At 43.4% G+C, this 14,320-nt stretch overlaps 1 protein-coding gene across 1 annotated transcript in view; it reads left to right on the forward strand.

The window, feature by feature from the left end:
• ATP6V1C1 (ATPase H+ transporting V1 subunit C1) overlaps nucleotides 1-14,200 on the forward strand; it is a 96,644-nt gene extending 82,444 nt beyond the window's left edge. Inside the window, exons 9-13 of the mRNA XM_040354817.1 lie at nucleotides 4,831-4,923; nucleotides 5,002-5,095; nucleotides 7,117-7,214; nucleotides 8,643-8,769; nucleotides 13,373-14,200. Coding sequence (XP_040210751.1) covers nucleotides 4,831-4,923; nucleotides 5,002-5,095; nucleotides 7,117-7,214; nucleotides 8,643-8,769; nucleotides 13,373-13,468 — 508 coding nt within the window. The 3' untranslated portion in view covers nucleotides 13,469-14,200. The remainder of the gene's footprint in view (nucleotides 1-4,830; nucleotides 4,924-5,001; nucleotides 5,096-7,116; nucleotides 7,215-8,642; nucleotides 8,770-13,372) is intronic.
• Nucleotides 14,201-14,320: the final 120 nt, after the last annotated feature.

Consider the following 14,320-nt stretch of genomic DNA (forward strand, 5'->3'; position numbering starts at 1 on the left):
AGTTCAAACTTCTATATGCCTTTCCTCCGCTACAGTTGCTACCCCGCCTGTTACGCAGGATCAGGGTGGAGCACAAACCAGTCATCCTGGTAGCTCCAGCATGGCCCAGGAGGGCATGGTACTCACTAATCCTAAAGATGGCAGTGGGAGACCCTTGGACGCTTCCTCTACGGCCAGACCTACTCTCGCAAGGCCCGATCCTCCACCCTGCATTACGGCGACTAAATTTGACGGCCTGGCGGCTGAATCCCTGATTCTCAGGTGTAGAGGGCTGTCTAGGCAGGTAATCTCTACCCTGATCAGGGCTAGAAAGCCGGTCTCCAGGGTGATTTATTACAGGGCCTGGAAGGCCTACGTAGGCTGGTGTGAGTCCAAGAAGTGGCTTTCCCGCAAGTATACCATTGATCGAGTGTTAAGTTTTCTCCAGCTAGGAGTGGATAAAGGCCTGGCATTAAGCACAATCAAAGGACAGATTTCAGCTTTGTCAGTGTGGTTTCAGAGGCCGCTGGCCACCCACTCGCTGGTTAAGACCTTCATACAGGGGGGTCTTGCGTATTAACCCTCCAGTTAAGTCACCACTTTGTCCGTGGGACTTGAATCTTGTTCTGTCAACTCTACAGAAACAACCTTTTGAGCCGTTGGCTGAAGTTCCTTTGGTTTTACTAACAAGGAAGTTGGTATTCCTGGTCGCCATAGTTTCCGCCAGAAGAGTGTCAGAATTGGCAGCCCTATCTTGTAAGGAGCCATATCTTATTCTGCATAAGGACAGGGTGGTTCTCCGTCCTCATCCTTCCTTTTTACCAAAGGTTATATCCAGTTTTCACCTGAACCAGGATTTGGTACTACCTTCTTTCTTTCCGAAACCCACTTCCAGAAAGGAAGGGTTGCTGCATACCTTGGATATTGTCAGGGCCATGAAGGCCTATCTTAAAGCTACAGAGAGGATTCGGAAAACAGATGTGTTGTTCATTTTGCCAGATGGGCCCAAGAAAGGGCAGGCAGCCGCAAAATCCACCATCTCGAGATGGATTAAACAGTTAATTACTCAGGCCTACGGCTTGAAGAGGTTGCCTCCTCCTTTGTCAATAAAGGCTCATTCTACCAGGGCCATGGGCGCCTCCTGGGCAGCACACCATCAGATCTCTATGGCTCAAGTAAGCGGCAACCTGGTCTTCAGTCCACACGTTTACTAAATTTTACCAGTTGGACGTAAGAAGGAATACAGATACAGCCTTTGGGCAGGCAGTGCTGCAGGCTGCGATTTAAGACCCTCAGAATCGGGGGCACCCTTGAGTTAAAATTTTAATTTTTCTCGACTAAGTTGGATTTATTATTATTATTTGAGTATACCTCTAAATTAAATCCTTTTGTCTTGGGAAGATGTCTCCCTCCCCTCATTAAAAGCATTGCTTTGGGACATCCCACATAGTAATGAATATGCCGCTCTGTGTCCCGTGATGTACGATAATGAAAAAGGGATTTTTAATACAGCTTACCTGTAAAATCCTTTTCTTGGAGTACATCACGGGACACAGAGCTCCCACCCCTCTTTTGGGGACCATTTTGGGAGGCATACTGCTTGCTACAAAACTGAGGTACTCCTCCTATGGGAGGGGATTATATAGGGAGGGGCACTTCCTGTTTGAGATTGCCAGTGTCCATCACCTGAAGGTACTCCATATAACCCATATAGTAATGAATATGCCGCTCTGTGTCCCGTGATGTACTCCAAGAAAAGAATTTTACAGGTAAGCTGTATTAAAAATCCCTTTTTTCTGTCTGCGATGAGAACAATCATAGCGGCAGTTTCGCCACTTGATCATTCTTACAGGCGACGGATGGGGATGCCCCCCCGCCACCATCCGGTCCTTATCTGGGCTCTCCCGTGCCATCGGGGACCCGGAGAAAGAATCGTCCGGCACCGGATGATGACCATACAGATTTCCAGTGACCAGATGGTCACCGGTCATCTCTAGGACCGTCGGAGGCCCGTGTGTGACGTTATGATGTCACGTCCGGGCCATGCAATGGAGGCTGTCAGCATGAGTTTGGTGAAAAAATGTTCTCGATCTCATGCTTTCCAGCCTGGAGGAGAGACGTGGGGTCTTATTGACCCCGCATCTCTCCATAAAGAGGACCTGTCACGATAGATTCCTATTACATATGTTTACATTCCTTGTAATAGGAATAAAAGTAATATAAAAAAAAAAAAGTAAAGTGTAAAAATAAAAAAAATAAAGCAAAATAAAATGAAGAAATTAAAAAGCCCCTGTCCCCGGTAGCTCGCACTCAGAACTAAACACACATGTAAGTCCCGCCCAAATATGTAAACGCCGATAAAACCACACATGTGAGGTATTGCCGCGTACTTTGGAGCGCGAGCAATAATTCTAGATCTCCTTTGTAACTCTAAACTGGTAACCTGTAAAAACAAATGTAAGTGTCACCTATGGAGATTTTTACCGAAGTTTGGCGAAATTCCATGAGAGTGCGCAATTTTGACCTTTAGGCAGCTAAAGGACCCGGACAGTTTTTGCGATTCAGCACTGCGTTGCTTTAACTGACAATTGCGCGGTTGTGCGACGTGGCTCCCAAACAAAATTGCTGTCCTTTTTTTCCCACAAATAGAGCTTTCTTTTGGTGGTATTTGATCGCCTCTGCGGTTTTTATTTTTTGCTCTATAAACAAAAATAGAGCGACAATTTTGAAAAAAATTCAATATTTTTTCCTTTCTGCTATAATAAATATCCCCAAAAAATATATAAAAACGTTTTTTCCCTCAGTTTAGGACGATACATATTCTTCTACCTATTTTTGGTAAAAAAAAATCGCAATAAGCGTTTATCGATTGGTTTGCGCAAAATTTATAGCGTTTACAAAATAGGGGATAGTTTTATTGCATTGTTATAAAAAAAATATATTTTTTACTACTAAAAATGCATTGTTTACTGTGAAAATGTCAATTGCCGTTTGGGAGTTAACCACAAGGGGGTGCTGATGGGGTTATGTATGACCTCATCTGTGTTTCTAACTGTAGGGGGGCGGGGCTGGACGTGTGACGTCATTGATCGTGTTTCCCTATATAAGGGAACACACAATCAATGACGGCGCCACAGTGAAGAACGGGGAAGCTGTGTTTACACACAGCTCTCCCCGTTCTTCAGCTCGGGGGACCGATCGCGGGACTCCAGCGGCTGGGCACTTAAAGAGGACGTACAGGTAAATAAAATCTAAAAAACAACCAAAGCGATGCAGTCAAAATGAAGCGAACAACAGGAAAAAGGTGGCTGACATGTTTCACTTCATGTGATGCTTACTCGTAGCTCACGTGCTACGAGTAAGCACGATGCGAAACATGTCAGCCACCTTTTTCCTGTTGTTCGCTTCATTTTGACTGCATCGCTTTGGTTGTTTTTTAGATTTTATTTGTATAATAAAGACATCGTTTTAAGGAGTGCGGCAGTCCAGGACCTTCTTCTAGCCAACTTTACTGTTTTGTTATTTTTTAATCCATGAAATTCATTAATTTAATTCATTTTTTCCACACAAAAATGGCGTTTGAAAAATGATTGCGTAAATACCGTGCGAGATAACAATTGCAATGACAACCATTTTATTCCCTAGCCACTTAAGGACCGCCTCCTGCAGATATATGTCAGCAGAATGGCACGGCTGGGCACAAGCACGTACCTGTACATCCTCTTTAAGTGCCCAGCCGCTGGAGTCCCGCGAGCGGTCCCCGGAGCTGAAGAACGGGCAGAGCTGTGTGTAAACACAGCTTCCCCGTTCACTGTGGTGCTGTCATTGATAATATAATATATAGGGAAACACGATCAATGACGTCACACGTATAGCCCCGCCCCCTACAGTTAGAAACACAAATGAGGTCACACATAACCCCTACAGAGCCCCCTAGTGGTTAACCCCCAAACTGCAATTGTCATTTTCACAGTAAACAATGCATTTTTAATGCATTTTTTGCTGTGAAAATGACAATGGTCCCAAAAATGTGTCAAAATTGTCCGATGTGTCCGCCATAATGTCGCAGTCACGGAAAAAAATGCTTATCGCCCCCATTGGTAGTAAAAAAAAAAAAAAAAAAAAAAATAATAATAAAAATGCAATAAAACTATCCCCTATTTTGTGAACGCTATAAATTTTGCGCAAACCAATCGATAAACGCTTATTGCGTTTTTTTTGTTTTTTTTTACCAAAAAATTGGTATAAGAATACGTATCGGTGTAAACTGAGGGAAAAAAACATTTTTTATATATTTTTTGGGGGATATTTATTATAGCAAAAAGTAAAAAATATTGAATTTTTTCCAAAATTGTCGCTCTATTTTTGTTTATAGCGAAAAAAAAAAAAACAGAGGTGATCAAATGCAACCAAAAGAAAGCTCTATTTGTGGGAAAAAAAGGACGCCATTTTTTTTGTGAGCCACGTCGCACGACCGCGCAATTGTCCGTTAAAGCGACGCAGTGCCAAATCGCAAAAACTGGCCAGGTCCTTTACCTGCATAAAGGTCTGGGTCTTAAGTGGCTAGGGTCTCCGCTAAAAAAAACATATATTGTTTGGGGGTTCTGAGTAATTTTCTAGCAAAAAAATGATGATTTTTACACGTAGGAGAGAAGTGCCAGAATTGGCCCGGTATGGAAGTGGTTAATTCAAATTGAAATTCAAGTACTAGAAGTAATCGTTTCTGATTTTAGCGCAGTTATGGAGTTTGCTGGATAAGTATCACCAGTTTATTTGTTGCCATATCTCTGATCTGTAAGTAATTCTCCTGTGTAAACCTTGTTCTTAGTACTTGTACCTTTATTGTCACAGCGTGTTATCAGAAGACCAGGACAGCTACCTGTGTAATGTCACTCTGTTCAGGAAAGCAGTGGACGACTTCCGACACAAAGCCAGGGAGAATAAGTAAGATCCTTCGGAGTGATTAAAGCCAAGGGAGTCAAGTTTTATATGGCTAGAATCTAACATTTCTTTTTGTCTCAGGTTTGTTGTCCGTGATTTCCAGTACAATGAAGAGGAGATGAAGGCCGACAAGGAGGAAATGAATAGACTATCCACTGATAAGAAGAAGCAATTTGTAAGAATAATATGTTCTGTATTTTAGGGATGAAGGGTTGTGTTGGACACAAAACATGTAAAGGGTCCAGTATAGGGAAAAATACTGTATTCTGGTAACTGTATGGGCATACCACCTGATGGGCATGTTGTTGACATTTTATTTAAATTAGAACTAAAGTCTAAAAAAGATATGTGAGTAGGCAGGCTCTTTGTTGCAGAAGAGACATGCAACATCTCATCTGCAATAAACAAACTAAAACTATTAGCTAGATTCAGGTAGAGTTAGGTCGGCGTATCAGTAGATACGCCGACCTAACTCAGAATCTGCGCCGACCTATGTTTAAGTGTATTCTCAAACGCTTAAACATATCTAAGATACGACGGCTTGCGCTGTCCTATCTTAGGTTGCAATATTGAGGCTGGCCGCTAGGTGGCGCTTCCATTGCGGTCGGTGTAGAATATGTAAATCAGTAGATACGCCTATTCACGAACGTACGCCCGGCCGCCGCAGTACATTTACGCCGTTTACGTAACGCATTAGCAGGCCTAAAGTTATTCCATCAAATAGTTGTAATAGTAATGTTAAAGTATGGCCGCCGTTCCCGCTTCGAAATTCGAAATTTTTACGTCGTTTGCGTAAGTCGTCCGCAAATAGGGATTTACGTTGTTTACGTCCACGTCGAAATCAATAGGCCCGTGCGGCGGACTTAGCCGCAATGCACACTGGGAAATGTAGGCGCCCGGCGCATGCGCAGTTAGAAAAAAACGTCAATCACGTCGGGTCAAGCCTCATTATCATAAAACACGCCCCCTCAGACAAATTTGAATTAGGCGCCCTTACGCCCGCCCACTTTAGGCTACGCCGCCGTAAGTTAGCAGGCAAGTACTTTGAGAATCATGTACTTGCCTCGCTAACTTACGGCGGCGTAGCATAAACACGCTAAGCTACGCCGCCGCAAAGTTAAGGCAATCTTGCTGAATCTAGCTATATGTTTCTGAGCCTGTAAAATGCTGTATGGGGTGTGGCAATTTGATTCCTGGAACGTACTTTAACCACTTCAATACAGGGCACTTTCACCCCCTTCCTGCCCAAGCCATTTTTCAGCTTTCAGCACTGTCACACTTTAAATGACAGTTTGCGCAGTCATGCAACACTATTCCCAAATAAAATATTTATATATTTTTTTTTCCCCACAAATAGAGCTTTCTTTTGGTGGAATTTCATCACCTCTGCGGTTTTATTTTGTTGTGCTATAAACAAAAGTAGAGGGACAAGTTTTAAAAAAACACAATATTTTTTACTTTTAGCTATAATAAAACACATTTTTTCCTCATTTTAGGGCGATACGTATTCTTCTACATATTTTTGGTAAAAAAAATCGCAATAAGCGTATGTTGATTGGTTTGCGCAAAAGTTATAGCGGCTACAAAATAGGGGATAGATTTATAACCTTTTTATTATTTATTTTTTACTAGTAATGATGGCCATCTGCGATTTTTATCATGACTGCGATAATGCGTCGGACACTTTTGACACATTTTTGGGACCATTCACGCTTATACAGCGATCCGTGCTATAAAACTGCACTGATTGTTGTATAAATATGACTGGCAGGGAAGGGGTTAACACTAGGGGGCGATCAAGGGCTTAATGTGTTCCCTAGGGAGTGATTCTAACTCTGGGGGGAGGGGACTGACTGGGGGAGGTGACCGATGGTGTCTTTATGTACAAGGCACACACAATCTGTCTCCTCCCCCTGACAGGACGTGCATCTGTGTGTGTTTTTTTTTTCTATTCACAAAAGTTCTTTTTTTTTTTCCCCAAAAAAAATTGTATTTGAAAAATTGCTGTGCAAATACCAAGTGTGCAAAGACCACCATTTCATTCCCTAGGGTCTCTGCTAAAATATATATATATATATTGTTCAGTAGTTCTGAGTAACTTTCTAGCAAAAAACATGATGATTGTGTGATGTAGGAGTGGAAAGCGTCATAGTTGCTGTGCGTATAAATGACCTTTTTATCTGTTTTTTCCCCCAGGGTCCTCTGGTACGATGGCTCAAAGTGAATTTTAGTGAAGCTTTCATTGCATGGATTCATGTGAAGGCTCTCCGGGTCTTTGTGGAGTCTGTGTTAAGGTAATGAGACGTGTCCCTGGTATTCCTTGCTACTGCTGTAGTGGGTAAGATTTGCTCAGTACAGAAAGATTTCTTTGAAGCGTTACTAAACCCAGGACCCTGCATTCACTATATCTGGTTTCCCACAGCACAGAACATAGAAATGCAATTATTTTAGTAAATATAAACTGCTAAATACCTTTTCTCATCAGCGGTATGTAGCAGTCTTATGACTTCTATCAGTGTCTTGTTAAAACTAGTAGGAGGCGTTTTCATCCTACTCTGACTATCCTATGAGGCTGCATGACCCCTGACCCTCTGGACAGTGATGATTGGCCCTCTGCTGATCACATGCACCCTCCCCAAGGGAAAAAAAACTCTCTGCCAATATACACCGAACTGAACATGTGCAGAGTGACTCCAAAGGCTCTCTCTTATCAAGAGAAGGTTAAGGGTCAGTGGAAGACGGGGAGGATCAGAAAAGGTAGGTCAAACAACCTTTTTACACAATTCAGAGGATTAACCCCTTAGATTCCATGGTGAGTATAACAAGCATGCTATACTGCATATACAGACTGATTGTACTGTTGTGGGTTTAGTAACACTTTAAGTTGGAGATCCATAAGGGGAGCCAAATGACTTCTGGGCAATCATTCACCGACTTTCATGGTGTTGGTCCATAAAAATGTATACCGTGTTTATCGGCATATACCGCGCACTTTTTTGCCCTGAAAATCAGGGCAAAATCGTGGGTGCGCGATATACGCCGATACCCGCTTCCCGCGCTGTGTTTGAACCACTGCGCCGGCATATACCGAGCGCAGTACACTCGGGTATAGTCGGGCAGGCTCGGCTCCTCTCGCGGTCACGTCCTTTACGCGAGAGGAGCCGAGCCTGCCCGACTATATGCCGGCGCAGTGGTTCAAACTCAGCGCGGGGAGGACACCACGATGGCCACAGAAGGACGCCGAAACCGGACAAGGACGCGATGGACGACTGGCAAGACACCGACGAGGGGCATCCAAACTGTAAGTATTTTTTATTTTTTTTCCAGGAATTTTTCTTCCAGTTTTTCTTCAAGTTCGGGTTTGCACGCTATACGCCGGGGCGCGCAATAGGCCGATAAATACAGTATTTTCGGATGAGTAAATGCTGGAAGGCTTTTAATTGAATCCCTCCATAGCCAGAATGTGTTGTACCTTCCCTGTCACAGAATTTCCTTCTCTCTTGTTTAATATAGCCTTAATAAATGACAGCAGGTGGATGGAGCATGACACCAAAACAGACACTGCAGGAAGCAGCATTCCCCCCAAGAGAAAATGTTGTTTTAAAGTTACCGCTACCTTTTTATACCATATTAAATGTCACACCCATATTTTGGGTATAACATGGTTTATGTTGATGTGAATAGCTGTAAGCCCTCAAACATAACGATTCCTCTGCTTCTAGATATGGATTACCTGTAAACTTCCAAGCCATGCTCCTCCAGCCCAATAAGAAGACTATGAAGAAACTGAGGGAAGTCTTGTATGACTTGTACAAGCACCTGGACAGCAGTGCGGCCTCCATCATTGACGTGAGTGAAACCATTTGGTGCTTTCCCGACTGCCATTCTGAATGTCACATACAGGATCTCTGGGTTACTGGTAGCAATGATCGATTGAGAGTGATCAATCAGCAAAGTTACCATTTATGAAAAATGCACTGGGGGAAAGGTGAAACCAAAGTGGTTTTCAACAGAGCGTGGGGCTATAACCCCTCCGTGCCCACCCTGGCATCCCTAAATATAGTTTGTAACCCCCGTGGTCGGGAACGATTGATGACCACTGTCAAGGTGGTCACATGATCAAAAGCTTGTCCAATTTACTCCTGATCTGTATCCCTGACTAAGAGCTTCCTGTGACAGCATGCCCTCAGTACATAAACACAATGGCCACCCAGTCAGGGATGGACTGGGACAAAAATTTGGCCCTGGACTTCATCCAGACTGGCCCACTTTGACAGGTCTCTCCCACAGCGGCCAGGCAACTCCCGCACCCCCCACCCCCCGGCCACCCAAGCCCCCTCTTCCCCTTCACTAGCCGTTTTACTTTATTAGAGTAGAACGGCTGGTACTGGTACTCTTATAGGCAGTACCAGTGGGGAAGCTAGACATTATTTCTCCCGGGGCAAAGAATCAATTTGGTGCCCCCCCTTATGGGACAAGATTAGGCAGAAGTGAGAAACTCCCAGGCCGCTGTCACTGAAGCCGGCCCACTGAGCCATCGGCCCACCGGGAAACTCCCTGTAGTCCCAATGGCCAGTCCATCCCTGCACCCAGCAACGCATGTGTGGGCATTAAAGCCCACCCTTTTGCTGTCGCACATACTGCATGTTTTGGGCGGTCGTTAAGGCGTTAATTCCTGGGGGGCCACAGGACCTGTATTTAACTATCCTGGACCTGTTATTTTGCCAAATACTGCCCCTTTATTAGCCTTATTGGTTTTCCCTTGTTTTTTTCACAGAAATGCAGATAGCGAATATATTTTTTTTCATTGAGTTCAGTTGAGAATTTCCTTATTTGTGCAAAATTTAGGTTTTGGAGCTCAATGTGTAATGAGCTATATACATGACATTTCATATTACAAATTGGAAATATCAACTAATGGTTGTGAATTAAAGGGGTTGTAAAGGTGAAAAGTTTTCCCCCTAAATAGCTTCCTTTACCTTAGTGCAATCCTCCTTCACTAAACTCATCCTTCCATTTTGCTTTTAAATGTCCTTATTTCTTCTGAGAAATCCTCAATTCCTGTTCTTCTGTCTGTAACTCCACACAGTAATGCAAGGCTTTCTCCCTGGTGTGGAGAAAGCCTCTTGAGGGGGGCAAGCAGGAGTGTCAGGATGCCCACTAACACACAGCTCCTTTCTCTATCTGCAAAGTAGAGAGTGTCCTGACTTGCCTGCTCGCCCCCTCCCCCCTCAAGAGGCTTTCTCCACACCAGGGAGAAAGCCTCGCATTACGGTGTGGAGTTACAGACAGAAGAACAGGAAGTGAGGATTTCTCAGAAGAAATAATGACATTTAAAAGCAAAATCAAAGGATGAGGTAAGTGAAGGAGGACTGCACTAAGGTAAAGGAAGCAATTTAGGGATTTTTTTTTTTTTTTTTACCTTTACAACCCCTTTAAGTAGTTTCCCTTGCTTAACCACTTCAGCCCCAGAAGAATTTACCTTCTTCCTGACCAGAGCACTTTTTGCGATTCGCCACTGCGTCGCTTTAACTGACAATTGCGCAGTCGTGCGACGACGTACCAAAACAATATTGACTTTTTTTCCCCCACAAATAGAGCTTTCTTTTGGTGGTATTTGATCACCTCTGCGTTTTTTATTTTTTGCGCTATAAACAAAAAATAGCGACAATTTTGAAATAAACACAATATTTTGTACTTTTTGCTATAATAAATATCCCCAAAAAAGATAAAAAAAAAAAAATTTCTTTCTCAGTTTAGGCCGATATGTATTCTTCTACATATTTTTGGTAAAAGAAATCGCAATAGGTGTATATTGATTGGTTTGTGCAAAAGTTATAGCGTCTACAAAATAGGAGATAGTTTTATAGCATTTTTATTTTTTTATTCGTAATGGCGGCAATCAGCGATTTTTATTGTGACTGCGACATTGTGGCGGACACTTTTGACACCATTTTGGGACTATTGTCATTTATACAGCAATCGGTGCAATAAAAATACACTGATTACTGTGTAAATGACACTGGCAGGGAAGGGGTTAACCATTAGGGGCTAGGAAGGGGTTAAGTGTGTCCTAGGGAGTGATTCTAACTGTGTGGGAGCTGGGCTACCAGTGACACAACATTGATCACTGCTCCTGATCACAGGAAGCAGTAGATTGGTGCCCTGTCACTAGGCAGAACAGGGAAATGCCTTGTTTACAAAGACATCTACCTGTTCTTCTGCTCTGTGACACGATCGCGGGACACCGGCAGACAACGGGTCCCGTGGGCATAGTCAGGAAGCTTGCGGCGGGCGTGCCAGCACGGCGGGATTTTCGAAGCAACGTACAGGTACATTGCTTTGCCCACGCGAGCCACTCTGACGATGTATATGTGCGTTAGGCGGTCGGCAAGTGGTTAAAGCCTTCTAAAACAACTGTTAGTGAGTGATGACTTACAGACTTTAACGATTGTACGGTGATAATTTACAGTGGAGAACAATGGTAGTTAGAAAATGTTGCAGTTTCAACATCATTTCTACCCAATAATTTGGAACCCCATCATGCCACACAATACCGAATAATCATTTATCCAATAACGGAGCTATTACATATTAGGTAAAAGCAATTAAATTAAATTTAAAGCTGAAATCTATTTTCTCAGCTAAACATGCCTCCTTTACAGCACTGTGTCCTGTGAACCCATTGCTTCCAGTTCCATCCCTCACTCCTTTTTCAGGTTGATTGATGGCCGGTGTCATCTGCCAGCTTGCTTTAGCCGATCTTAATGCCACGTACACACAACCGTCTTCCATGATGAGAAAAATGCCATTTTTTTAATTGGTCATTAAAAAACGATCGTGTGTAGGCTCCAGAGCATTTTTCTCAACGTGAAAAACGACCATAAAAATTTTAGAACATGCTCTATTTTTTCTTGACGCTTTTTACGTCGTGAAAAATGGTCGTGTGTAGGCTTTAACGACGGGGGGGGGGGGGGGGGGAAACGTGCATGCTCAGAAGCAGGTTATGAGAAAGGAAAATTTGCATAATCAGCCCAAAGGGTGGCCTTCGAATGGAACTTCCTCTTTTTATAGTGCCGTTGTACGTCGCCACGCTTTGCTCAAGCATTTTTTATCACGATCGTGTGTATGCAAGGCAGGTTTAACGTGAATCACCTCGAGAAAAACTATGTTTTTTCCATGACATTAAAGTGGAGTTTCCATCCCAAATTTATTTTTTTCATTATTGTGCTCATAAGACCTAAAAAAGTAAAAAAAAATAAAAAAAAAATTTTTACTCATCTGGAAATGCCTGTTGCTATGCGGCCCCACGAAATCTGCCTTTAAACCACCTAGGATTATGACATCATCTCCCTCTAATGCAGTGCTTCTCAATTATTTTCTGTCATGCCCCCCCTAGGAAGAAGAAAACATTTTGCGCCCCCCGCGCGACTGTAAATAGTATCATTTGTCTATAAAATTGTTATAAGTACACCTCTGCATAACACTGTATCCACATATCCCCCCACACAGTATTGCCCTTCTTCACATATCCCCCACACAGTATTGCCCTTCTTCACATATCCCCCCCACACACAGTATTGCCCCATCACATATCCCCCCCACACAGTATTGCCCCATCACATATCCCCCCCACACAGTATTGCCCCATCACATATCCCCCCACACAGTATTGCCCCCTTTACATGACCCCCCTTTTCCCCCCACAGCACAGCCCCCACTCCTCGTCCTTAACATTTCCATATATTTTTCCTCCCTTCCTCCCTCTCCACTCCTACCTGTAACTTTTCAGCGCGGAGAGCAGGAGGCGGGACATTCGTCAAGTGAAGCCGCAGCAGCACTGGGCGGGACGGGGAGACTTTTGGGCAAACTGGTGATTGGCTGCTAGGACCGCCTCCTAGCAGCCAATCACCTGCCGTCCAACATGACAGGCTGCTACCTCTCTGGTCCCGTCCCCCAGTTCAAAAATGTCCCGCCGTCCGCTCCTCTAACTAGCAGAGGAGGCTGGGGACAGAAGCGGATACTAAATGGCACGATCGCTGCAGTCCGGAACGAGCCCCCCTTTATGGAGCCTCGGGCCCCCCCTGGGGGGCACGCCCCACTATTTGAGAAGCACTGCTCTAATGCTCCTGGGAAATGTGTGTCATCATTTCCCAGGATGCAGTGCGCTGTCCAATTATCACTCCCCATCCAAGACTTCCAGGAAGTAAGTGCTTGTAGGCTTCACAATGCCCACAAGCAAAATGACAACGGTGTAGACATAGTTTTATAAACTATCTTTTTTGAATATCTATGCGGATCGGCGGCGGATTGTAAAATAGTAAGTGACCGGATTTATATTATAAAAACGCATGATGAAAGGACATACATTTAAAAAATGCTAATTGTGGTTGGAACTCCGCTTTAAAAACGGTCGTGTGTACGCGGCATAATATGTCTTTTCCCTTTCTAGGCTCCCATGGACATCCCTGGATTAAACCTGAGCCAGCAAGAATACTACCCCTATGTCTACTACAAGATTGACTGCAATTTGCTGGAATTTAAGTAGAACAAACTGTGTGATTGTGTTATTGGAGCAGAAATGAGTTTGAAGTACAGTGATACACTTCCTCCTTAACCCTGTGCTTGCTTCTCATGTAGGGTTGCCACCTCATCCCTTTAAACCTGAACACATATGAATTACACAGGTTCTGAGGCTAATTTATTGCAGATAAGGTACCAAGTGAGTTTAATTACCACCTTAATCAGCCACAGAACCTGTGTAATTCATATGCGTTCGGTTTTCAAGGGATAAGGTGGAGACCCTATTCTCATGTCTCTAACCAAGGTGACCCCCCTCCTCTCTTCCTTAGTCAACCTGACCCCTTGTTTTTCTTTTTAAAATCAAATGTTCCGTAGATATTGTTGCTTTTAATCAATAAGATATTTAAATGTCCACTGAGCAAATAAGAGTCTATTTATAAAGAGATTTATTTAAACCTGAAGATGCTGAGATGCCACGAGACACAAAAGGGTTCTCTAAAATATCATTCCTCATTCGTATGGTGGTCAGCCTTCATCCCTCTCACTGCTCGTACGTAGATCCTGTTTACAAGGGACTTTGGTGTAATTGTTTATACCATTCCATTCACTGCATTTAGTTCATATCAGGGTGTTTATATGTGGAGTCGTGATGTAAAGTGTATGTAATATTTAATGTATGTGCTTTCTGTATATTTGTTAAAGATCTCTAGAGCACTGTCATCACAAACAGGAATAATAAACAGACCTGTAAAAACAAGGCTTGGGTTTTATTCTTTCATTAAACAGTTTAGGGATTTTCGATGAAGTTCAAGGCGGAATGGTGAATGCACATCAAATCACAAAACCAACATACTGGGATATTGTTTTATTAACCACT

Source organism: Rana temporaria, chromosome 5 (assembly GCF_905171775.1).
Source record: "Rana temporaria chromosome 5, aRanTem1.1, whole genome shotgun sequence".
Classification (NCBI taxonomy): domain Eukaryota; kingdom Metazoa; phylum Chordata; class Amphibia; order Anura; family Ranidae; genus Rana; species Rana temporaria.